A 25,038-nucleotide genomic window follows, 5' to 3' on the forward strand; every position below is an offset into this window, starting at 1 on the left:
GGATTCACGTAAACTGCAACATTGGAACAAAATGGCGACTGTTTTTAGGTGACATCGGCGAGACAGAATCGCGGTCGCCGAACCGACCCGCTCCGCGACTCTCCGGGTTTGTTGTCATCTGCCGCCGTTGTTGTTGTTGTTCTTGTTGTTGTTGTTGTTGTTGTTTTTATTGTTGTTGTTATTACTATTCGCGCGGCGGCGGCGGCGGCGGGGGGGTGGGGGTGGGGGGGGGGGGGGGGGCTGTCACAAGTAAATAAACAGCTGTCACCGGGAGCTCGCGCCGACCCCCGGAGCTCGAGCTGTCAAAAGTGGCGTCGCGCGCCGCCGCCGCCGCCGCCCGCTCAACTTTGCCGCTCCTCGCGCGCTTTCTCCAACTCGCCGCGCCGCGACTCTTTCCGCGTGCGGCGGCGGCGGCGGCGGCGGAGGGGGGGGGGTGCGCAGTCCAGGGGCGAGCGGGCGACACGTCGCGCGGGACGTGTGTCGCGGCGCCGCGCTCGCCCGCGACGGTCCAACTTTCGTCGCCGACTCCTCGAAATAGTCGCCGGCGGATCGCGTACGCGGGTCGGGTTTCCCCGCTGCTGTGGCGGCGGTGCTCAACCTGTGGTCCGCGGACCCTCGGCGGGGGTGGTGGAGGGGGGGGGGGGGGTCCTTCGACAGGTTCCAGTGGGTCCCGAGCAGCTGTCACTGCCAAACTAATATCAGGTTTTGTTAAAAAAAAAAAAAGTGTGTATATGTATGTATATATATATATATATATATATATATATATATATATATATCAGCATATTCGTGGAGAAATCAAAAACAACTTGCTTTCGCTCGCTTTGTGTATTTTAGGATCACAATTAAGGGGCTAGTTAGTAATAAGCGTAACCACGGTCACCACAGTGCTCAAACGAAATGTATTATTTCTCCATTTTGGTTTTTTTTAAATAGACCTCAACAGATTTTCCTTGTGGATTGGCTGTCAGTGCTGTGGCGGCGGTGCTCAACCTGGGTCCGTGGACCCTCAGGGGGCGGGGTGGGGCGAGGCGGGGGGGGTGTCCCCCCCGGCGAAATGATTAGTAGTTACACTTCGTCCACAGACGTCCGCCGTGGAAACGGTTTGATGTCGTCTACATTATGCACAATTATGGCGCTTGCTGAACTGGTTGGTGGCAGCAGTTGGCTATTAGCATAAGTGCAACATTCTAACGATAGACAAACTTTACCACTTCTCAGATGCGGCAGCCTTGGGTTGTGGATTGGGTGTCAGGCTATAGCGGCGGGTCTCAACCCGGCGTTTGTGGATCCCCAGGGGGTCCTTCAAGGCGTTCCAAGGGCTCCCAAAAACGATCCATAGTTAAACGTCACCGCTGTTTTGTTGAGGAGACGCCGGCGCCGTTAGTTAGAGACGGTACAGTAACGGCTGTTATGATCACAGTTCTTCAGTGAAGTGAGTTATCCCCCTAAATATACTGTCGGTACGGAAGTTTGGACTAAATCACATCTCGTAACGCAAATCTTCTCCGATTTTAGGGTCACAGACACTAGAGTGCATCTGATCAAACGGGTTCCGCGGCCTAATTCGTATCAGTCGAGGGTCCTTGATGTGGGGGAGAGAAAAAAAAAAATGTAAGAATCACTGACTGAATCACTTATTTCCTTAGCAACAAAGACTTCGCCTGCATCTGTTTTTATCCATCTGTTTCTTGTGTTTTAGAGCAAACTGTAAAATTTTGATTCCCACTGGCCTAGTTTCGTTTACGCCAACATACTGTGTTTTTGTTGATAGTGTGGATTGCAGACTGAGAGAATAACGCAATACCCAAGGTTGGTACTCCAAAGCCTTCCGATTCAACCGCATCAAATTCGTCACTATTGCAAGTTGCTCTTTTTGGTGGCGGTGATGTTTTGTGTAACGTTGACCGGTCGGTATTTATCATATTTGATTTTTTTGGTCTTTTTTAGATCCAGCTGGAATCCCATGTACGTCACGCTCCAGTTCGTACGATAACTGCCATTCTGGGATTTACTTGCGCCGTCTTTTTTTTCCTGAAGTCCCGTGTGAGATATCGAAACTTGAGAAGAACATCTGGATGCCGGGGGAATCTTAAACTGCCGACCGCTTTTTCTTTTTTTCTTTTTTTTTTTTTTTTTTTTACGATGTGGATGTATCGGATGGTTCACAACAGCACGGGGGAATCTTTATGGATCGCTTTTTTGTGAATCTAATTATTCAACCATGGTAAAACTTGCGAACCCTCTATACACGGAGTGGATTCTTGAAGCAATACAGAAGATAAAAAGGCAAAAGCAGAGGCCCTCGGAGGATAGAATTTGTCATGCCGTGGCAACATCACATGGACTGGATAAGAGGACCGTTCTCGAGCAATTGGGATTAAGTGTGCACGATGGCTCCATTCTCAAAGTCACGAATAAGGGGAGCGCGTCGTACAAGGACCCGGGTCACCCCGCCAGGGTGGCGTCGCTCTCGCCCGCGCACCACTCCGTGCCATCCAAAGGATATATATGGACTTCAAGTGACCTGCGCCACATCGATTGGAATAAAATTATTAACAGGGCCATCGAGGGCTTGGACGACACCCACGGCTCCTCGCTGAAAAACATCGAGCGGTACCTCAAGAACCAGGACGACCTGTCGAGCGTCGCCGACAGCCCGGCCTTCCAGCAGAGGTTGCGGCTGGCGGCCAAGCGGTCGGTAAACAACGGCAGGTTGCTAAAGAACGGTCCGCGGTACAAGCTCAGCCATGGAAATACAGAGGGAAGGGGTCCCAGGTGGCCGGGTGCTTCCCCATTGGTCCTGTCCTCGGTGACGCTGCTCCCTCACGAGAGAGACCAGGTACACTCTCCTCGGCCTCTTATCCTCCTCGCTCCACGCCCGCATGCCATCGCCCCGCTCGTCTTGCACGTGTTCTTTGCTGGTTTCGGTCTAGATAACCGTGAAATCTTGGACGTTTTCGTCTGGATAATCATTACGACCGTGTGTGCTAGGCTTCCCAATGTATCGTAACACTCGTTCTTGTCCAAGAACAGCTGTGAGGGGGTTCATACTGTGGGGGCCATACTGGTAATAGTTGGATGTTGAATACAGGCATTTTTAAGAGTTGTCAAGTAGTTCTATAGCATTAAGGAATGGTGAGACCTATTTTTATTTATATTTTTTAAATTGGCACCCAGCTACTGTGACCTCTGTGTTGAATGTGATGAGGACTGTGAGAAAGCCATATAGTGAAACTTTTAAGGCTGCATTGTTTCCGCTGACGCCGTCATCCAAGAGGGCTGCGTTTCACTTTGCAGAGATTGCGTCTCTCTCACTGCACTCAGCAGTAACATACACTGCAGATGATGTTCTCCATGATGACAGTGTTTTTTTGGGGGGTTTTTTTGTCGCCCCCCCAGGCTCGACAATTTAAAGATGCCTTTAAATGCAGGGAGGGTTTTCACGGCCAATCTTCCTTTTAAGATCCAAAACTTGAGTTTCCCCAGAGAAATGTGTTCCGTGGGTTACTCTGGGAGTCTTGTGCACATCCTATCCAGAGGCCTGTGGAGATTGAGTGTGGCCTGCTAGTTGTGTTGAAGTTATGCATATAGAACGGTGTGCAGAGACATCGCTCTGCTACCCACTAGTTTCACAGTGAATAATCAGGAAGTGACACCCGATTCAGAAGCCACAACTCTGACTTTGGCTGTGGTCAGAACGAGAGTTAGACTGAGGGCTGTTTAGAAGATGGTGTCCTCTCAGGGCTCAGGGATGGGATGAGGGCCCACTTTTTCCACTTGGTGCATTCTAGCCATTTCTGGCTTCATGACATCACCCATCTTTGTTTAGCCTTACCTTTTTCCCCAAATTCGAGGTGTGTGTGTGTGTGTGTGTGTGTGTGTGTGTGTGTGTGTGTGTGTGTGTGTGTGTGTGTGTGTGTGTGTGTGTGTGTGTGTGTGTGTGTGTGTGTGTGTGTGTGTGTGTGTGTGTGTGTGTGTTAGAGATACTTAAGGGAAGTGAGCAGTCTTGGTTTGGAGTTTATTAGATTCTGAAGAGACTGGCAGGAACAAAGGCAAGGAATGAGACTTTTTTTTTTTTTTTTTCTGCTGTGTTATGCAACCACTTGAGCTCTCTCTCCAACAGCAGTGTTCTAATAGGACGCCACCCCCACCCCTCGCTCAGGACAGCCAGCTCTTTTGAAGCATTGTAATTTCCTGTAATGTACTCAATTTGGAACCCGAAAGTAAATCAGTAACAGCCCTTCTGCAATGTTTGTTTGTTTGTCCTCACTTTCAGGAAATGGTAAAGAAAGTTTGGTATTTAATCCCCATACCGTAGAATATTTCACGGACTTAGGTTCTCCGGTGGCCTCAGGAATAGAGTTGATGCTGTTTTTGTCGAAGCACTATTTTAATTCAATTGGCCATCAATCATTGGTATTTTATCTGGTGCGTGCATGCATACAACTAGCTAAAAAGGCAAATGGTAACAGCCCTCTCAATGATGTCTGTGAACTTCTGTGGGTTCCCAGACAAGTTTTCAAGATTTCATCTAGTTTCTGCAAAAGGCGAAATGTTAAATAGGACATCATGTAAATACTGTCAATTACACTAACACACTATGACAAAATTATTATTATTTTTTAGCTGTCAGTCACACACTACTTTGGGTCAGTAATGAAGCTTATTTTTGGAGTCTTAGACATTAATTAGTGGGCTCCTCTGCCTTTTCCCATGCAGCGAGACTTTTATTATCACAACAGTAATGCCTTGTGTTCAACTGCAAAACCAGCAGCAAGGGGTTTATTTTTTATTTTTTGTTTGTTTTTTTGAAAATTTCACTGCTTAGTGTAGCTCTGACTTGGCCTTTAGTTTCAAATGCTCTATTTCAATATAGCAACCACAATTTGACGAGGCCTCCGTCCACCACATTGTGAGAACCCTGTTTCTATGTGCATTTACTATTCTTGTCCTCTCATGTTATCAGAACACACAACAAAATATTAATCTTTCTTCTCCTGTAATCCTCCTATAATCTGTGATTTACATTGTTTTGTTTTTTTTGTTCTTTTTTTTCATGTAGTTTTCGACATTCTTATCGTAAGATGTAGGTGTCCTTTTTAACAAGTTCATCTCTCAGCTGGTTGGAAAATACTGCAATCGCTGCATCCATCTCACTCTACTACGGCCAGGAAATATGGCCGCATTCCCGGCGTGTCCTCGTTGACTTTCCACCCCGGGGTTCTGTTTCGGAGGGTGTGAGCGGTAGGAAAAGACGGCCTTGTCGTGAGCCTGCTGGCAGGAAGGAAAGAGATCTCCCTGACAGCACCTGCGGGTCGGGGAGAGGTCAGGACGGGGGAGAAGATCTGCAGGTCTAACATTTGTTTGAGGGCAGAACGTTGCTCTGCCTTCACGGAAACAAGAACTAATTATGGCTACGTCCCAAGAGTGCCCTCCAACGCCCTGGTCAATTGATGAGGTCTTGGTGCATAAACTGGTGATGGGCTGGGTTATTTGTGGTCACACCACGTGGGCGTTAGTTTCCTTTGAGAACCTCCTCTCGCTGGAGGAAGCAACAGTTTGTCTGATGCGTGATTTGAAAAGCCATTTAGCTCTGCTCAGATCTACTTCATGTTCTCACTATGGTTTGATTAGGCTTTGATTGAATTGGGAACAAAGAGGAAGAAAGTGTGTGTGTGTGTGTGTGTGTGTGTGTGTGTGTGTGTGTGTGTGTGTGTGTGTGTGTGTGTGTGTGTGTGTGTGTGTGTGTGTGTGTGTGTGTGTGTGTGTGTGTGTGTGTGTGTGTGTGTGTGTGTGTGTGGTCATGAATCTTTCTCTTTAGTTTAAAACAGTAAATGGGAAAATCCTCTTAAACCATGAGCTCATATTTTAGCACTTCTGCACTTAACTCTAAGCCCTCTAAGATTGTGTTCTAAGACCTTTCACATCTACAGTGGATTTCAGTGGCAACAAATGGAGCGTGTTTTATTATTGAAGCAATTTGATTACATGCCGCTTAATCCTTCCAGACTGTAGTGTGGGCTTTAAGAATTGGATTAAACCCTTAAACTATCATAACTAAGATCACTCAGTCGTTGTATTGGATAAAAAAAAAATAAGTTAGGCCCTCACGTGCATTGCATCTCGGTGGATGAGAAGTTGTAATTATTAAGTTCCAGTCTGTGGGAAGTTGAATCCCATGATTTATTTTTGGTTCTATTCTCAGAGCTTATGCATCAAGCTCGCCTGTTGGTCTCTGTTTCATTACATCTCTAAAAATGTCCCTAGCCTCCACAGCTCAGCTACTAAACCGCTACCAAACCATTCGCTTGCAAGACAATACGGCCCAAAATAAATCACATTCCGAGGTGCTACATGACCAACCCCTTCCAATTTCTGTATTTCTAAACGGCTCTCCTTGTTTGTATTCCTGCCCAGCTCCGAGTCGACCCCATCCCAATATGCAGTTTTTGTCTGGGGACGAAGGAGTCAAATCGGGACAAGCAGCCGGAGGAGCTGCTGTCCTGTGCAGACTGTGGGAGCAGCGGTAAGTTGCCTTGAGCATTTACTCCAGTTAATAAAAAGACAGGAGTCCTCATTAGGCCGAGCCCTCTGCACAAAATGGCACCGTGGCCCGAGCAGGGCTGCGAGCGCGTTAGAGCAAAGATCTGGCACGAAGGTCCCGTGCTCGTTCAAGGTCAGTTGGCACCATGTTAACGTATCGTTTAACACGGTGAGTCATGAAAACTTAAAATAGTTGCAGCAACTCTCAACGTCGCCGAGGCAGGTGTCGTATTTGAACCGTGTTTGTTGGCCGCGGGGCAAGCGTTATTTCTTTCCCGAGAGGGCTTTACTTTAGGAACGCTGTTGAAATTGAGTAGTTGAGAGAATCCAAATTTCTCGCGAACTGTAATGGGTTAAAGCGGGGCGAATGCCCTGTAAGTGGCCATTATGATTTGAAATCAGCCGAGTCAATTTCGCTCTATTCAGATTGCGCAAGCTTCTTATGGAGCACTGCAGCCAGCGCGGATCAAAGATCAGCCATTTGCCGCTGAATATTGGTGGCGTTTCCTTTGCTGTTCTTTTGTTCCAGACAAAATTGCTAGCCCTCCATAAAATTACCTCGCGCAAGGAGTCATTTGTGTTTGAACAATTATTTTAAATGCCTTAAGGAATTGTTCTCCTGGTGACATTTTTATAGCTCAAATTTGACTAAGCACATCGAGGTGGTTTTCATTAACTGCTCGTAGTGTACACAAATTGTGCTCCCACTGTAAAACAGCTGTTTTACAACCATGAAAGGGGAGAAGGCAAGCTTTTACATGACTTTCATGGATCGGCTTCCATTAGAATGAGTGCCGCTACTGTTTCTGCCTCATTAAGATCAAATTATCTGTAATTAGCGGCTCAGATGTTTGATGAAGCCGATTTTAGACAACGCTTGTGTTGGTGGGGGGTGGGGGGGTGTGTCGGACATAAAGCCTCACCGTTGTTGATGATACAATGTGTGTTATTACAACTTGTACATTTTAGCCTTCCTTTGTGAACTGCGCTGCACTGACACTCAAAGATTGGTTTAAAAAAAAAAAATGTGTGACACTAATACATCTTTTGAACTACCTCCGCAGGGCATCCGTCATGTTTGAAGTTTTCCCCCGAGTTAACCTCGAATGTGAAGAGATTACGGTGGCAATGTATTGAATGCAAAACCTGCAGCTCTTGTCAAATACAGGGAAAAAATGCTGTAAGTACTTTATTGCTCAGTTCTTAAAAACAAGACTGTTTGAATGCTTGAGTCTGAGGTAGATCCCCTCCTGTGAATCCCCAGGGATTTGTTGCCTTTCCTTCAGCTTTGTAAAGCCTCTCTTGCGCACAATTGGGCTTTTTTTTTTTTTTTTTTTTTTTTTTCCCCCCCCCCCTCCTCCTAAAGACCCTCGGTGACAGAGGGTGTTACACGTATGCTACGGGGGACGTTCCTAACGCAGGCCTCCTGTTGCCTTTCAGGATGAGATGCTGTTCTGCGATTCGTGTGATCGAGGCTTTCATATGGAATGCTGTGACCCACCACTTTCAAGAATGCCAAAAGGTAAACTGTTTGTGCCGTCTGATTTCCTGGGTTTCCCCGCTCTCTTGTCAATTCAAAGCCTTTTCTTTTCCCGAAGTCCCTCCTGGTCTGTCACGTAGCACTGTGAGGCAGGGGTGGCTTATTAGGAGCTTTGCATGCATATCAAATTATTCCCGGCATCCCTGGGGCGATTTGCTATCTCTGGATTACAGTGCAGGCCCTAGAGCTAGCCTTGTAATGATGGTGCACGTAGTACGGCATTTGGCAGGCAATTCATACAAGTCGCATAGCTTTGCTTGAAACGAGCTGACACAAAGTCTATTTCGGTGGACGGCGCATTGACCTAGTGCTTCTCTTATGGATTTTTCCCTTTTGTGCTGAGTAACTGATTGTCATTGTAGGTAGGTTGATTCTCGCCAAGCTTGCGAGTATAAAAGGAAATGTTTAAATAAATGTATGTCCTCTGAATTGATGAACCCGCCATAGCGACGCTCTCTGCATTTGGATGCCCTCCAGGAACCTGGATCTGCCAAGTGTGCAGGCCGAAGGAGAACGGGAAGAAATTGCTGCACAAGAAAGCTGATCAAATCAAACGTCGATATGCAAAGCCTATTGGAAGGCCTAGAAATAAGCTTAAACAGAGAATGTGAGTGTGCCATGATCACTATTGTTCTATTTTCCTCCCCAAGTGTAATTGGTCAGTGATTCTCAACCTCCTTCTTGTCAAGGACACTCAATTAGATGTGAATTAGTCAACGGACCCCATTGGATGACAATTTGCCTCTAGAACAGCAATCTGAGAAGTTTTTCACTGTCAGATGTGATTTAGTGCAAACTTTCATACCCCCCCATACTATACCGTATTTAAAGAGACAAAAGTGAAACACTGATTAAAACATTTTTTCTACATTCTCTAATGGTGCTAAAGTGTAATGAAATTAAATAATCGTTTAACCACTTAAGCCATTAATAATTTTGCTGGGGGACGTCCTGGAACCTCTTTAAGGACCCTTCGGGGGGGGGGGGGGGGGGGGGGACTGCATGTTGAGAACCACTGGTCAAACCACAGTCTTGCAGTGAAATGCACCAAGTTATTTCACTTTTGTTCTCTGTTTGCATTTCATTCAAACTTTTTCCATGTTTATAAACAACAGATTGTTTTGCTCCCCCTCCCCAGGTCTGTAACCAGTGGGGATGGCTCCATGATAGCACTTGGAGGAAGAGGGTCACCTGGTAGGGGTCAAAAACTTACCGTCTGTTCCACACCCTCATCTGGTCATGCTGCATCTGTGAAGGACGGCAGAGACAGAATTGCTGTTGCAGACCCCTGTTGGGCGGGTGATGCCCCCCTATTCACCACTTCCACCCCCACCACCACTCCCCCCCCCACGCCCACCTCCACCCCGGCTACACTCGCAGTTAACAAGAAAACCAAAGGGCTCATCGACGGGCTTTCCAAATTCTTTACCCCCTCCCCCGTCGGGCGTAGGTCGCGGGCCGTTGCTGTCGGGTCGCCCGGCGAGCAGCCTTGTCCGACAGACAAGGACCCACCAAAACTATCCAAGCCGCCCCAGTCGATTGCCTTTGACGCTGACGCCGGTCAAAAGCTCGCACCCTCTCCCTGTGCACTTTCACCCCCTCCCACGTTGCCCGGGCTCAGCCCCCCCTCACAGGTGTCCTGCAGCTCCACCTCGGCTAACTCTCCCCAGAGCTCTTCCAGCCAGTCTAGCGTCCCCTCCCTGAGTAGTCTCTGCAATAGCAACCAACTTAAGGGACTCTTTGATGGACTCTCGCACATTTACACCACTCAGGGACAATCACGGAAAAAGGGACTGCCCTGCTACGCGCCGCCTAAACGCATTCACCGTAAGCCGGACTCGCCCCGCGCATCCAAAACTTGCCCCCAGCGCCTTGGAATCAAAGAGTTCAATAAAACTAGGCTATTGTCCCACGCCGCGGCCCCTCGGCCAGGCCGACCCAGAGGACGCCCGTTTAAGATGGTCGGCCATTTCAAACGTAACCCTTTTCTTAAAAAGCACAGGACACTAGGCAGGCTGAGATATAGATTGAGCCCTCAGAAGGCAGCCCCCTCACCAGGAAAGGGAGACTTGACAGACGGAGGAATTAAGCCTGAGCACGATCATGGTAAGCAAGGCTCTAGCCTCCAACCAAGACCTGCGTCTCCGCAAATTTTAATCTTTTTTTTTTTTTTTTTTTCTTCTTTTTTTTTTTTTTTTTTCTTAACTCAAAGCTTGACACTCACAGTTATTATTTTTGCCCAGACTTGAGCTAATCTTCTCTTTGAGCGAGAAGCTCATTTCGGCACCCTCAACATTATAACAGTTCTCTACTAATCTTATCCCACCTTCTTTTGAATTCATTTAGTTTTTCTGCCCAGTTTCATAGGGTTTGACTTTGGCTGTGGAATCTTTTTTTTTTTTTTTTTTTTTATTTTTTTTAAATCTACGTGGCTTCCATCCTCTCGCCCCGTCGGCTTTCGTCATAGTGCATGGCCCACTAACTCCCTCATGTCGCTCCTCGCTCTGTCCTTGACGCTCTGCAGTCCTAGCCCATTGTGATCGCTGCCTGGTAGTAGCCGTAGACGCATCAGCACACTTCCTTCCATTCCACCTCTCTCTCTCTCTCTCTCTCTCTCTCTCTCTCTCTCTCTCTCGCAAAACACTGTCACCACTCGACCTCACCTCCTGACGGTCATTAGACCGCTCACGACCCGGTGATTCACCCACCCGGCTCCACTCAGAGCTGACACCATGATTACAGCCGCAAAACCCCGTAAGCCTTCCACCGGACTGTCCTCGGGGGATTGTCACATAGAGTATCTGTAACGGCACCTTGACAATATGGTGCATAAACGTGTCTCCCAGTCCCTAACTTGACAATCGCATTTCCATAAATATGTTAATGGCGCATCTCCCTTCGCTTGTAATGGATTTCTCTTTTCTGTCGCTTAGCTCCTGCTGTTGATGTATCTCATGAAATTACCGCCTTGCTTCCCAACATCAGTTGCTTTTCATGTCTTACGCTAGCTCCCCTTCACCGCATCTGCTTTTTAATTCATGGGAAACTGTCTTGGTGGATGACTAAGCACATGAAAGCGGTTACGCAATTAGAGTGATTTAGTTTCACTTCATTACATTAGGGATTTTTCGCATAAACATGCAAAGATAATGCATTATAAAACACCTCCGAGACGGGGGCCTCGAAACAGGCTCGGCAACACCGCTCGCGGTACGAGCACATTAGCATAGAAAGGCATCTGATAGATTATTCAGCCGCGGCTACTTCAGACGAGGCTCGGCGCCCGATGCGGCATCCCGCCTGTTGAGGTTGTCCCTGTTTGTTGCCTTGTCACAGGCTACCGGGGCGAGCTGCGGGTGAAGCAGGAAGCCCAAGCCGGCTTCGTGGCCATGTCCAGGGACCACGTCACCAACGAGGACGTGGAGGTGTTCACGCAGGTCCAGGAACTCTGCACGCAGGTGAGGGGGGACGGGGACGGGGGGGCGCGCTGGGCCCTTTTTCACGAACACCACCCCTAGGGGCGTCGGTGGTTCTGAGCAGAGGAATAACGTAAATGGCGTCATCTCTCCCCCAGAGAACCGGCTCTTTGGTGAACAATGACATGGCGCGCTGCCCTTCCGTCATCGAGTTTGGGAAGTATGAGATTCAAACCTGGTACTCTTCGCCTTACCCGCCCGAGTATTCGAGGTAGGATTCCCCCGCCGGCTCCAGATACTGAGAATGTTCTAGTTATGTCACGATAAAAGAAATGATAATAATCTTTTTTTTTTTTGCATTGGAAGTCTTGCATCGTGCGCAGTGTAAACCGTGGCTTCTTTATTTGGTCCCCTCTCTTCAGGTTGCAAAAGCTTTATCTGTGCGAGTACTGCCTGAAGTACATGAGGAGCCGGAACATTCTCCAGAGACACGCTAAGAAGTGCGGCTGGTTCCACCCGCCCGCCAACGAGATCTACAGGAAGGACGACCTCTCCGTGTTTGAGGTGGGCCACCCTTTACGCGCAGTAAAGCAATAACCGCATGCAGCGTGAGATTCTGCGAGAGGGGAGAATGAATACAACTGTTTTAACAACGTCCTCCTGCTATTTATTTTTTATTTTTTATTTTTTCCCTGTGTTTAGGTTGACGGAAATGTCAGCAAACTGTTCTGCCAAAACCTCTGCCTGCTGGCCAAGCTTTTCCTGGATCACAAGACGCTTTATTATGACGTGGAGCCTTTCCTCTTCTACATCCTCACCCAGAACGACAACAAGGGCTGTCATCTCGTGGGCTACTTCTCCAAGGTAACGCCCATTAGCGGCGGTTTTTGTGTGAGGAGTAGAAAACAAATAGAAAAACGTCGCTCGTCGTTTCTGAACGGCGACACTGATATAGACGATCTACGTCCAGCGGTAAATCAACACCGCAAACTCTGTTGATTGAATCCTTTGACAATTTATATTTTTAATGGAAGCTGCTCGTGTGTGTGTGTGTGTGTGTGTGTGTGTGTGTGTGTGTGTGTGTGTGTGTGTGTGTGTGTGTGTGTGTGTGTGTGTGTGTGTGTGTGTGTGTGTGTGTGTGTGTGTGTGTGTGTGTGTGTGTGCGCGCACGTCCCTCGGACAAGGACAATGGCAGGTGCAGTAAATTGCCGTCTTCAGCAGAGCTCTGACATACTTGATCTGTTTCTCCTTCCCTCAGGAAAAGCTTTGCCAGCAGAAGTACAATGTCTCCTGCATAATGATCATGCCTCAGTACCAAAGGCAAGGATTTGGACGGTTCCTTATTGATTTCAGTAAGTTCCCTAATGTGTTTAAGACCACTGAACTGATTCATTTATTTTTGCCGGGGGAAAGAAAACAAAAACAAAAAACGTGTGGCTCGTGGCGAGGTGATTTTTATTTGAAAATCCTTTGTTGAGGAATGATTCTCGTCTTTAAATTTTAATCCAGTATAATATTTACTTATTTTTATTCAATGTCCTTGTTTTCATTATTGTTATTATTTTTATAAGAGATATTGTTAAAATTATTGTCATGTATTATTATTATTATCATTTATTATTAGTGATAAAGATATTTGTAAAGCAGGCGGTTTGAGTTGCATGTTTTTTATGAAAGGTGCTGTATCTCTTTTTTTTTTTTTTTTATTGTTTGGTTGAGGCTTTCAAATAGCCAAATCAAGAATAATCATGCACAGTACTTGATTAGGAGTGAAGAAGCATTGAATTATTTCTGCCTACTTCACTATTTCATGAATATCGGTATTGGGTTACCCCCAAATCACCTACTCCTGAATTGTGATGAGTTATTATTTTTTTTCTACTTTTGTATGGCTTCATGCAACACATGTAATATTTGGTCTACTCATGGAAAAAAGTACCGCCTTAGGTTAGGGCTTGGCGATATGGACCAAAAATCGTATCTCTGTATTTTTAGGCTGAATGGCGATACACAATATATATATAGCTCTGTATTTTCTACTAAGGGCTAAATGTTCGGTTGTAAGTCACATGTGAGAGGATCACAAGCACTTTTATTCAAACAGACTGTGATCACAATAAAATAGTTTCAGATACTAGACCAATAGAGACTGTCATTTTAACACTTTCAGTTGTGTATATTTTACACGACTGAATGTTTTAAAATGAAAGTCTCTCTTATTCCATTCATAAAGTCTTGAATTTGAACTCGAACTTTACAGTGAATCTCATCTCATTCATCCTCATAATAGCAGAAGGAGCCGATGCCGACCGTGGAGCCTTACACAGGACGCATGGGGCTTTTTTTATTTATTTTTTTTTTCCATTCAATTGGGAAACGGAGGAAAATAAATACATCCAAAATAATAAACACACACTCCCTCTCCATTGCGCATTTCTTATCAGTATGGCTTTTAGGTGACTCCACTGCTCTACACTTAAGTCTTTTACGATTTATCAGTCCTAAAATACATTTTAAACTTAAAATGATCATTAAGAGTAGTTATTTTCAGATCAAGGCATATTGATCTGAAATGCGATCTCCACTCCGCTGCGGGTCCTTGTTTCCCGTTTCTCCAAATAGAACTAATAAAGACAGTGTGTTTTTATTTGCAATGTATTTATTTTCCTCCGTTTCCTAATCGAACGAAACGCATAAACCCCTTGGCGCCCCCCGTGTCAGGCCCCCATTTTCAGGTCGGAAAATCACATCCCTATTGACTGTAATGCAGCCTTAAAAACAACAATTAGCTGTACCTCAATATTGCGATAAACAAAAATCCCAGACGATATCTCGCGTCATATCATGATAACGACATTATATCGCTATATCGCAAGGCCCCACCTTGAGTGTGCTTCTGTGCTTCGGCAGCGGATTTGGACAGTCATAGCACTTTTATTAGGTGTGTGTGTGTGTGTGTGTGTGTGTGTGTGTGTGTGTGTGTGTGTGTGTGTGTGTGTGTGTGTGTGTGTGTGTGTGTGTGTGTGTGTGTGTGTGTGTGTGTGTGTGTGTGTGTGTGTGTGTGGGCGCGCACGACAGAGAGGAGAGAGAGAGAGAGAGAGAACGGGGCGAGCGAGGGGGAGGGCGAGAGCCGTAATGGAGCATTTGATTTCCTGTTCACTTTGGGAGCCATTGAGACGGAGATGCGAGAGAATCTGTGATATTGAGAGTGTGCTGATAACAAAGACGGGGATTAAGGGAGATTGAACGCAGCCGAGTTTTCTGAGCTCTTTGAAGGTTTTATTGGAAAATGTAGCTCTGGAGCTGGAAGTTGTTTAGATTAAGTTTTTCCTGTTCTGCCGCGCCGTGAGAGGAACACTTTGTCTCAGGTAGTCCTGAGAGGGGGGCGATGCGCATTAGCACCTCGCTACTGTGAAAAATGCTCCTTTTCAAATCACAGCGGATTAAGAGCAGCTCTTTTGTTTCCGTTTATTCATGGTAATCTGCTCGTAAAATGACAGCGAATGAATGTCTTTTTGTAATTGGTTTATTTAAATATTCATTACTTTGTGTTTGTTATTATTGGCTCCTCTTCACAGCTTTTGTAATGAATATTGTCATGATTACTGGAATATTATGTATTCAGTGTGTGGTGATTAGATTTGCTTGTTTGGTTTCTCAGTAGTGGGTGCACATTAAAAGGCATTAATTAATTTCATGCTGCTCATAATGGATGACCCTTGACAGGACAGCTATAAAACCAATTACACACTGATACCTTATAGTACCCCCCTCCCCACACACACACACACACACACCCACACCCCCGTTGTTCATTATCTCTCCTAAGTACAACCTCTTGTGCTCAATGACACCCAACTGCTTTCCTCAATTTGTTTTGTGGCTTCGTTTCCTCACCTCTCTCCGACGCCCTTTTCCCCGCCCTTGCCGGCACGTATTACATCGCGTGACAGAGGTTTAAGGAGAGGAGAAGCCGTCGCCTTCCTTTATACTGTTTGAAGGTGAAATCCCAGCCAGGATTTAGTGTCACATCTCTGCACGAATGGGACAGGAATGGCAATCTGAAATAGAGCCGTCACCGTTATTACATCATCGCCTGAGTGCGATCGTTTGGGCAAATCAAATCAAGTCAAATCCCACAATCATATGTCGAATCAATTTTTTAAACAATGTTATAGATTTCCCATTAAGTAGAATGTTCAGTTAGGGTTAGTTGGGTTGAGGCCAATGAACTGTCGCCCTGAATTTTTATATTTCATTGTTATATTTCAATGCCAATGAATTCCTTTTCGTCATAGGGTGGATGCGTATATTTACACGTGGGCGCCATATACTATGATGGACGCTTTAAATTTACAAAAATACAAAAAACAAATGTAATGATCGTGACAGATCTGTAATAACCCCAGCCGCCTCCGTTTCGACTAACACATTTCGTTTTTTGTTTGACTGATGTCTTTCTTTCTTTTCTTATTAGGTTACCTCCTCACCAGGCAAGAAGGACAAGCCGGCTCCCCAGAGAAGCCGCTGTCAGATCTGGGTCGCTTATCCTACCTGGCGTATTGGAAAAGTGTCATACTGGAGTACCTTTATAAGCACCCGGATAAACACATCAGCGTGAAGGGAATAAGCAGGGCCACCGGGATGTGTCCGCACGACATCGCCGCCACTCTCCAGCAGCTCGGCATGATTGACAGACAGAACGGCAGGTCAGTTTCCAGCCCGAGCACTGCCGCCTCCTCCAGCCCCGCCTGACTTATCCAGGCCAGCGTGGTATTTTTAACAGCGTGTCCATTAATGCTCTGAATATTGACAGAAGTAAGTCAGGTTAGGCACCCCCAAGGACACGGAGGAGCACCTGCTATCCCCAAATCTCATTATGTCACACACACACACACACACACACACGGGTGGCGCTTCTCTTCCGTCCAGACCTGTGATTGTGTCTGATTTGTGTTGCTGTGCGGCGCAGGATCGTGATGGTCCGAAGGGAAGGGATGATCCAGAGGCACGTGGAGAGGCAGAGGGCCCGCCCGCGGCCCAACGAGGTGGACCCCGACGGCCTGCGATGGACCCCCGCCGCGCCCATCAACGGCGTCCTTTCCGAGGAGGAAAGGGAGGCGGAGATGGACGTACGTTACCTTGTTTATCTGGAGAAAGCTGTGCCTTCGGCTTTATTGCAGACTCTGTTTTGGCATTATAAAAAGAAAACAAAATTAAATATAGGTACAAATATATAAACGGCAACTAACAGGGACAGCACTGTGCTGTTGAGCACTGTGCTGTGGTAGTGGGGAAAAAAATTGTCTAACAGCAATACCACTAATAAGGATAATAATACTAATGGTGACGATAATAATAAGAATTATATAATAGTAGTGGCAGTAATAATGGTAGCACCAGATGTCTGTTTGATTAGCTGGGGAGTTCAAGCTGAGGCCATTAATGGGGAAAGCATGCTCACTGTCAGTAGGCATTTAATGTTGGACAAAATTGCCCTAAATCAGTTCACTACATAATTGATGGCGCTAAATATTCCATGAAATGCGATCTCTCCACGGTCGCTTAACAAGAAATGTTAGCTCTTCGACGGACAAGCTTCCAATCAGCGTTGATGCATTTGTCGTGATGTTAATTCCGATCCCTTATTTTCCCTGTTAGCCACGTTGCTCATGAACGCCAGTAAACGTGTCTCGTCTGTTTGAACGCCAGGCCGAGCGGCTGAAGGAGCAGGCCAGTTGTTGGGAGAAGGAGGAGAGGGAGGGCTATGCAGTGACTCACAGCGGCAGCAGACATCCGCCCACCAAGGTCCACTGCAAGGTGCCCCTCCGGACCTACGAGCGCCGCCTCGCGCCCTCCAGGTTCCGGCCTCGCCGGGAATCGGAGGACGACGGGAGCGAGGATGATGATGACGACGACGACGATGACGAGGACGATAATGACGAAGACGACGACGACTCCTCTGACTGCTCGCCGCCCATCCTGACGAAAGCCCACGCCATGCTTGCAGCCAAAAGAAAGGTGACTATGTTTGTTTACATGAGTCATAACACTGTTTCTGGCACGGCTAGTCAGCCATTTTCCCCAGCAGGCTTATTTCTCACTCCGAATGTGGAATCACTGCAAAGGAGGACGTTGCATTTGAACCGTCAGATATATATCGTCACCTGTGAACACGCTGTGTACTCCTTGAGATTAAAGGTTTTGATAAATATTCATGGTTTCGCGGTGTCGTCAGAGCTCCCCACGGGCCTGCAGCTGGAGATAATAGATTGTGTTTTCACTGCTGGTGTCGAGACTGTGCAGGCTAAACCTTGTACCGTTGTCAATGGTCATGGTTAATTTACTGCCCTCTTCTGTGATAGTAACATCTGGTCCATCTAGAAGGCACTGCCCCCTTGTGCTGGAGATAATATTACAGCCGGCCGTCTGATTTTAAAGGAGATTACAGTTACAGTATGGAATTTCCTGCCACAATGCTAGCAGAGGTTCACATTAGTGAATGAGCTTACCTACGGCCTGAGTTTATTCATACTGGTAAATGATTTTTAAGAGGGCAACAGTGGATTTTACTTGCGGACAGCCAGTGGAAAGCTCTGGAGAATGTCATGTTTGGGCTCAGATTTTAGTTTACTCTTCCTGTCTCATTTGTGGTTTCCCAAACCAGGCTGCCCATATCTGTGGAAACGCATCACTTAAACATTTAGGCTCAAAGTGCGGTTTCACTGATTCCCCCACTTATCCCAAAAGAATGAGTTGAATGGGATGGGAATGGGTTTCCTTTGACCTCATAGAGGTCATCAGAGTGTTTTTTGTTTTTTAACCCTACATTCCTCTCCTCTCATGTTTCTTGTTTATGGTTATGTCTGTAATACAGAGAGGCATTGTGCTGAAGAAAAGGGGCCGCAAGAGGAAACGAATCAACAGCAGTGTGACAACAGAAACCATCTCCGAGACGACGGAGGTCCTGAACGAGCCTTTTGACTACTCTGAGGACGAGCGGCCTATGCCCCTGCTGGAGCGCACCTGCAGAGCGGGGGAGATGGAGGAGGAAGATGAGGAAGATGAGGAGGAGGAAGACGAGGACGAGGGGGAGGAAGAGGACAAGACGCCAGTTATGCCGGTTAAACGCCAGCGAGGTCGCCCCAGGCTTCAGAAGAATGTGCAAAAAGACGATCTTGAGCGCTGGACTGAAGGTATTTACACATACACGATAATATTTCCTTAATAACATCGTTTTGCAATTTTGTCCTTGACTCAATCTCACCTCATGACATTGATGAAGTGTATTATTTCAAATTTCCACTTCAGGGGCTGATTTGCTGTCAAAGAGACCCTGCAGGCCACGACCGGCAAAGCGAAAGAAGGGCTGGCCCAAAGGAGTAAAACGGGGCCCTCCGAAATGGAGGTTAAAGAACGAGCGTAAGATGGGATTCAAGCTGAATCTTTACACTCCTCCCGAGACACCCATGGAGGCCGAGCAACACCACATCCAGGCTGAGGAGCCAAAGAGGGAGCCGGAGCAGGACCCCAGCGAGGGCAGCAAAGCCAGCAGAGAGCTGGGCAGTCCCAACGCAGCGCTGAGGAGCCTTCCCTCCGAGCCTCAGAGTCCAGCCGACAGTCCGGACGACAACTGCTCCCGTAAGGCTAGCTCCCCGGAGGGCTCCCCCGTGGCCTCTCCAGGGTGCTTTCCTATTGGTTCTCCCGCCGCCCTGTCCCCGAGCCACATGGACGGACAGGGGCTCCCAGAGCCGCCCGAGGACAATCCACAAGACGGCCAGCACGAGCCGGATTCCTCAGCCAAAGACCTTGACGGTAGCTTGACAGAGGCCACGTTACGGGAGGATGAAAACGAGGAAGACAAAGAGGGCAAGGAGCATAGGACTCACGTTGAGGATCTTGATGCAGACGATGAAGATGACTGCCACGTCCAGGCCACAGAGCCAGTGAATGGCAAGGAAGAGCTCGAGCAGAGTTTAAAAGAGCCACCCGGGTGTGCCCTGCCTTTTTTAGACACAAAAGAGGACAAAGACTCGGACTCAGAGCTGAGTCGGCAGGTTTCAACGGCACCGTATGTTGAAGAATTGCCGGCCGCCTCTTCGGAGAGTGTTCCGGACGAATCCAAAGATGTGACTCCAACAGCAGCAGTAGTATCCGTGGATTCTGATAACCCCTTGGACTCTGAGTCAGATGGGGAGAGCACTCCCAGCCCTCGTACTGATCCGCCCCCTCAGCCTTTAGAGAGACCCCCACTCAGCCCCGCGCTGCGAGACGACCCGCCCATCTGTCCCGAGATCGACTCTGAGACGGCGCAGGCCGTTGAGTCGCTGACCCAGGAGACAGAGCGGGAGAGCGTTTACCAAGACTGCGTGGAGACCCAGGAAGCCTGCAGGAGCCTCCAGCCCTATGCCCACGTGGATCATAGCCCCCACCTCACCTCCCTGGACGACTGCCCCCAATCAGATCACAGCAGTCCCCTCTCTTCGGGCCACTCGCACCCTAGCCAGTCCGTGCGCTCGGTGAGCAGCCCCGCCGTCTCCATCCTGGAGAGCGGTTACACCCAAATCAGCCCGGACCACGGTGCCATTTCGGTGCCCTCGCTCCACAACATGGAGACCAGCCCTATGATGGACGTACCGTCCGTGTCCGACCACTCGCAGCAGGTGGTGGACAGCGGCTTCAGCGACCTGGGCAGCATCGAGAGCACCACGGAGAACTATGAGAACCCGAGCAGCTACGACTCCACGATGGGGGGCAGCATCTGCGGGGCGGGGCCCTCCCAAAACAGCTGCTCCTACAGTGGCATCCCTCCGAGCGGCCTGGCCCAGAGCAGCTGCGCCGTGAGCCAGCAAATGGTTAACGTCAACCAAGGCAGCTGTGGCATGATTCAGCAGAACAGCCTGAGCTCGCCGCAGCACTGCAACGTCAAGTCACCGCAAGGCTGTGTGGTGGTGGAGCGGCCGCCCAGCAACAGCCAGCACAGCCAGCGCAGTCAACACAGTCAACACAGTCAACACAGTCAACACAGCCAACACAGCCAACACAACCCCCACAGCCGCCACGGCCCACACAATCAGCTCAGCCAGCACGCTCAACACAATCCCCACAACCAGCACAGTCACCACCACAATCACCACCTCCAGCACAATCAGCTCAGCCAGCACAATCAGCACGCTCAGCACGGCCTTCACAATCAACACGGCCAACACGGCCAGCAGCAGCCCATGGCGCAGTGCGGCATGCCCACCAACTTTGCCACCCCCATGCAGCTGGCGGACATTCCCGAATCTGGAAACCCCAACCTCGCCATCTACGAGCGGATGAACCAGCAGGGGGAATATGGCGGCGGGCACTACTCTCAGCCGTCTGCCACCTTCAGTCTGGCCAAACTGCAGCAGCTCACCAACACGCTGATGGACCACCCTCACTCGCTGCCTTTCAACCACTCGGCCTCGCGCCCCATCACGTCCTACGCCAACAGCCCCTCCCTGTCGTCGCAGCACTCCGGCCTGGTGTCCCTGTCCCAGTCCCCCCACCGGGTCCCCAACTCCCAGGTGCAGGCCACCATGACCCCTCCCCCCAACCTCAGCTCCCCGCCCAGCATGATGCTGCAGCGCAACATGGCCATCCCGCCCTCCCAGAGGATCCAGACTCAGATGGCCTCCAAGGGCCACATCTCCATGCGCTCCAAGTCGGCCCCGCTGTCCCACCACCAGCAGCAGATGTACACCCGGCCGCCCCAGACCGTGGCCATGCAGGCGCCTTCCAGGACGCTGGCGGGCATGCCCCGCATGAACATGAGCGTGAACATAATGCCGGCGCCGGCCTACAACGTCAACTCCATGAACATGTCCTCCCTCAACCCCATGAATGGCTACAGCATGAGCCAGCCCATGATGAACAGCGGCTACCATAGCAACCATGCCTACATGAACCAGTCTCCCCAGTACTCTATGCAGATGGGCATGATGGGAACGCAGCCATACCCCCAGCAGTCCATGCAGGCTCCACCACATGGCAACATGGTGTACACTCCAGCTGGTCACCATGGCTACATGAACACAAGCATGTCCAAGCAGTCCCTCAAAGGGCCTTTCATCAGGCGGTAACTCCGCTGTGCCGGGCTGGTTTCTTCATGTGTGCATTTCTCTATTTGGAGATGCATAGATTTGGCCTTTTTTTGTTGTTTTCTTTTATGTTTTTTGTTTTTTTTTTGTTTGTTTTTTTTTCTCGTTGTTTCTCGTTTGTTTTTACTTAAAAACCAGCAGCACTTGGAAAGAATGCAAAACGTTTTCATCGAGGAGTAATCTTTAAAGCTATGTATAAGTATTTTTGTTCCTCCAGATGGGAAGCCTTACATCATTAAGATGAAAATCTATTTAATTAGTGTTAGTGTCTCTGACGTCTCCGTAGAGCAGGCGGCTTCAGAGCTCGGAGGTAGAGATCTCATCAGTGGTATTGCAGTTTTGTAGCAGCCTCAGATTAAGCCATTTAATGTGCCTGCTACAATTGGAGTTGGTTGCTGTTTGAACCTGTTCAGTGTCGCTGTCTAACAGTGCTGACAATTAGTTTGTACTATACTCATGCCTTTGTATATTTAAATTATTGTACTTATTTTGTAAAGTGACAACTAGCATGCTTCAGTCTCTGTTAGTGACAGTGCATTGAGTAGTACTGTACAAGTGTTGTGCTTAATAGCAAGCCATTTGAAATATATCTGGCCTTTATTAGGTTTCCCTTCGCGGGGAGAAAGATGAAACTATATTTTGTTAATGCTAATAATGTAAAAAATGTAAACTTAGTCCTGTTTTCTGTTCCGTTTGAGAGGTTTTATTGCTATGTATGTATAATTCTGAAGTCTTTTTGTAACAGATCTCCTTGAGGCAGCTTTCTGTTTTCTAAAGCAGACTGATTTCTGTCGAAATAACAAAGCATATCTCAGTGTTTGTACCCTGACGATTCTAAAACATTTCAACGTGTCCAGAAGTGTGGCAGAACACCTAAATGATTATACTGATGAATAACAATAAAGAAAATATAAATTTAGTCCAAAGTTGATATTTTACATAATGCCTTTAAAGTTACATTTTCATTCCATCTGTAGATTTGTTTTCTATCTTTATAAAATGTTGGATTTATATTTTACCGAAGTGTAGAAGATTAGAGCCTGTGAATAGACCAAACTAAGCTAATGGATTGCATGTAAAACGCAACTTGTACTTGTGTTTTTGTTTCTATTGCTCTTTTGTAGCCTTTGTACCTGTACAGAGTTGCTGGTAGGAACAGGGGGAAATACCTGGCTATGTGCACACAATTGGACAGAATGACAATTCTTGTATTTATGACTTTTCTCCTTTTGTCAGTCACTCAAAATGCTGTACATTTTAGCATAAGAATAAATTATGATTGACCATGCAAACGATTCTGCTCCTTTTTAAAAAAAAAATAAATAAATAACTAAATAAAAAGAAGAAGGGAAACAGAGCAAAAACTGGTGCGAGGCACGGTGCAGAATAAATATAATTTGGAGAAAATTTCCCCCCACAGACTTCTGTACTTGGGCTACAAGATAGATTCTGATGCGGGCAGCACTGCACGCAGATTTGTTTTCTTTGCGACAGGGGAAAAAAACAAAACAGTATTTGGAGGTAATAAAGGAAAGCTTCATGTTAATTCCCCTTCCCCTCCCTGTTCGCCTTTTCATCTCTGTGCGTTCCGCGCGTACGAAACAAACGCTTCCCGTAGGTTGCGTCATCATCTGTGACCCTGGGCGCCCTCCCCGTCTTTCCCCTCGTCCTCTGCCCGCCGGCGCGTGGCCTCCCTCCGCTGCTCGAGCAGAGAAGCGTCGAGTTGCCGCAGTTGTCTCAGGAAGCCCCAGTTGGGTTTGATGCGTCGGCGGCTCTTCACGTGGTCGACGGCGTCCACCAGCGTCATGCCCCGGCAGATCATGAGGTACGCCAGGAACAGCGTGGCCGAGCGGCTCCTTCCCATCACGCAGTGCACCAGGAGTTTATCTGCAGGCACACCGAGGATCGGAAAATGTTCACCGCATTAAAGCTGCTCAATTTTTCAAAACGTATTTATTTATTTTCTCCCTCCGTTGATCTTGTCTCACGCCTGGGATCGCTCAGCGTTTCCTCGATGAACTGGGCGGCGGAGAGGAAGTGCCGGCTGAGGTCGAAGGCGGGGACGTCCTCTGCCGCGACCCCGCGGTACACCGCGTCCATGTCGGCGTAGTAGCCGGCTCCCGTGTCCACGCTGTTCCACGTCCCCTCCGCCGCGTTCAAGATGTGCGTCACGCCCATCCTCCTCAGGCCGCGCTTGTCTCTGGCCGTCTCCCTGTGAAGAATCGGGCTTTAGACGTCGATTGAAGCGCTTCATTCGGCGCAGTCAATTACGCCGCTTGCCGTCCCACTTACTCATCCCCGATGTAGACGTTAGGCCAGACCTCGTTGACACGAGTGTACGCCACACTCCCACGGTTGAGAATTTTCTCGAGCTCATAGGTCCCAGGGGTGACATATTCATCCTTCGGAGCAGATGCCGCCGCTGCCTTCACAACAATTGTCTTCTTGCCAGTCTTTGAGTCGTCAGAAGCCATTGCTCTCAGAATAGCTTTCTTTTAACACATGACGCATTACCTTGGGGAGGAGAATGATTTGCTTTTGTTACGGGGCACTTTCCCTCCGTCATCAAGTATGAATATCGCTCTAGCAGAAATGCCTCCAGTGTGAATATCTATAGAAAAGCACAACTCACCGAGAGATTAATAGTCCGTTTTTTCGAGCGGAGGGAGAGAATTTTGGTTCGTTCGCCACTGAGAACATGTTTCCCTGCCGCCGCAGTCAAAGGGGGGAGAGGGAAAAAAAAAAAAAAGTGAAGGCTGGATTCCGGCAGCCTCGGAGACTCGGGGCAGAGATTGTGTGACTGGTCTGTGACGGCCATCAAATAGACGGGATATTTTTAGGGCCGTGATGTGGAAGCCCCCTGCGACCTCAGCCGCCGAGTGTCATGCCCGCGGGGGAAAACTTCCACCCTGTCCCTGCCATTCCACTTCTAAACACGGGCGCGACTTTAATCTGCGCCGCTGGCAGAATGCCCCGCTTATCCTAACTTTGCAGTTGCCAAAGGACACCCGTATTCAGTGGAGTGAACGGGGCCATTCTGAGCTTCTGCTCACCCATATGAGCAACTCCTTGAAATTGTGTCAGCCTCTCTGCATATCTCGGGCCGAGGGAGAAAACCACACACGGCTGTCACAAAAAGCCACCGCCTCGCAAAATACCCGTTAAGGCTGTTCTGCGTCTTCCCCTCGTGAGGGAGCGAAAGGGGCTCAAATGTGTCAGACCGCGGGGAGGACGAGGGGTTTTTATTTTTTATTTATTTTTCATTTCGGCGGTTTTTTCTCTCTCTCTCTCTCTCTCTCTCTCCCCTCTCCGCCAGACGACGCATGTCTTTGATTCCGTGTTATATGATATGCACGGTCCATTCACGGATCTAAATGCGAGACCCCAAAGTGAGAGGAGGATGATGATT

At 48.1% G+C, this 25,038-nt stretch overlaps 2 protein-coding genes across 2 annotated transcripts; one reads left to right on the forward strand and one right to left on the reverse strand.

Moving 5' to 3' along the window:
• On the forward strand, positions 1 to 22,921 carry kat6b (K(lysine) acetyltransferase 6B). The gene is made up of 18 exons (XM_080021746.1): positions 1 to 106; positions 1,775 to 1,812; positions 1,951 to 2,842; positions 6,421 to 6,529; positions 7,611 to 7,726; positions 7,987 to 8,068; positions 8,564 to 8,693; positions 9,225 to 10,192; positions 11,423 to 11,544; positions 11,661 to 11,773; positions 11,925 to 12,066; positions 12,205 to 12,366; positions 12,761 to 12,854; positions 15,980 to 16,211; positions 16,475 to 16,634; positions 17,215 to 17,523; positions 18,380 to 18,698; positions 18,814 to 22,921. Exons 3-18 carry the CDS (start codon positions 2,225 to 2,227, stop codon positions 21,609 to 21,611), a joined length of 6,474 nt encoding a protein of 2,157 aa, XP_079877872.1. The 5' UTR covers positions 1 to 106; positions 1,775 to 1,812; positions 1,951 to 2,224; the 3' UTR covers positions 21,612 to 22,921.
• On the reverse strand, positions 21,636 to 24,362 carry LOC307245976 (dual specificity phosphatase 29-like). The gene is made up of 4 exons (XM_080021741.1): positions 24,262 to 24,362; positions 23,922 to 24,143; positions 23,618 to 23,841; positions 21,636 to 23,516 (listed from the first exon to the last, which is right to left on the reverse strand). Exons 2-4 carry the CDS (start codon positions 24,101 to 24,103, stop codon positions 23,257 to 23,259), a joined length of 666 nt encoding a protein of 221 aa, XP_079877867.1. The 5' UTR covers positions 24,104 to 24,143; positions 24,262 to 24,362; the 3' UTR covers positions 21,636 to 23,256.
• Positions 24,363 to 25,038: the final 676 nt, after the last annotated feature.

This window comes from Zeus faber (genome assembly GCF_960531495.2).
Source record: "Zeus faber genome assembly, chromosome: 20".
NCBI classification, from domain to species: Eukaryota; Metazoa; Chordata; class Actinopteri; order Zeiformes; family Zeidae; genus Zeus; species Zeus faber.

Bases quoted from the DNA above. Each gene is read 5' to 3' on its own strand.
- LOC307245976 (XM_080021741.1), bottom strand. From the start codon at position 24,103: ATGGCTTCTGACGACTCAAAGACTGGCAAGAAGACAATTGTTGTGAAG. The intron at 23,842-23,921 runs GTAAGTGGGACG...GATTCTTCACAG, and splicing joins AACGTCTACATCGGGGATGA to GGAGACGGCCAGAGACAAGC. The intron at 23,517-23,617 runs GTGAGACAAGAT...GTGTGCCTGCAG, and splicing joins AACGCTGAGCGATCCCAGGC to ATAAACTCCTGGTGCACTGC.
- kat6b (XM_080021746.1), top strand. From the start codon at position 2,225: ATGGTAAAACTTGCGAACCCTCTATACACGGAGTGGATTCTTGAAGCA. The intron at 6,530-7,610 runs GTAAGTTGCCTT...CTACCTCCGCAG, and splicing joins TGCAGACTGTGGGAGCAGCG to GGCATCCGTCATGTTTGAAG. The intron at 8,069-8,563 runs GTAAACTGTTTG...GATGCCCTCCAG, and splicing joins ACTTTCAAGAATGCCAAAAG to GAACCTGGATCTGCCAAGTG.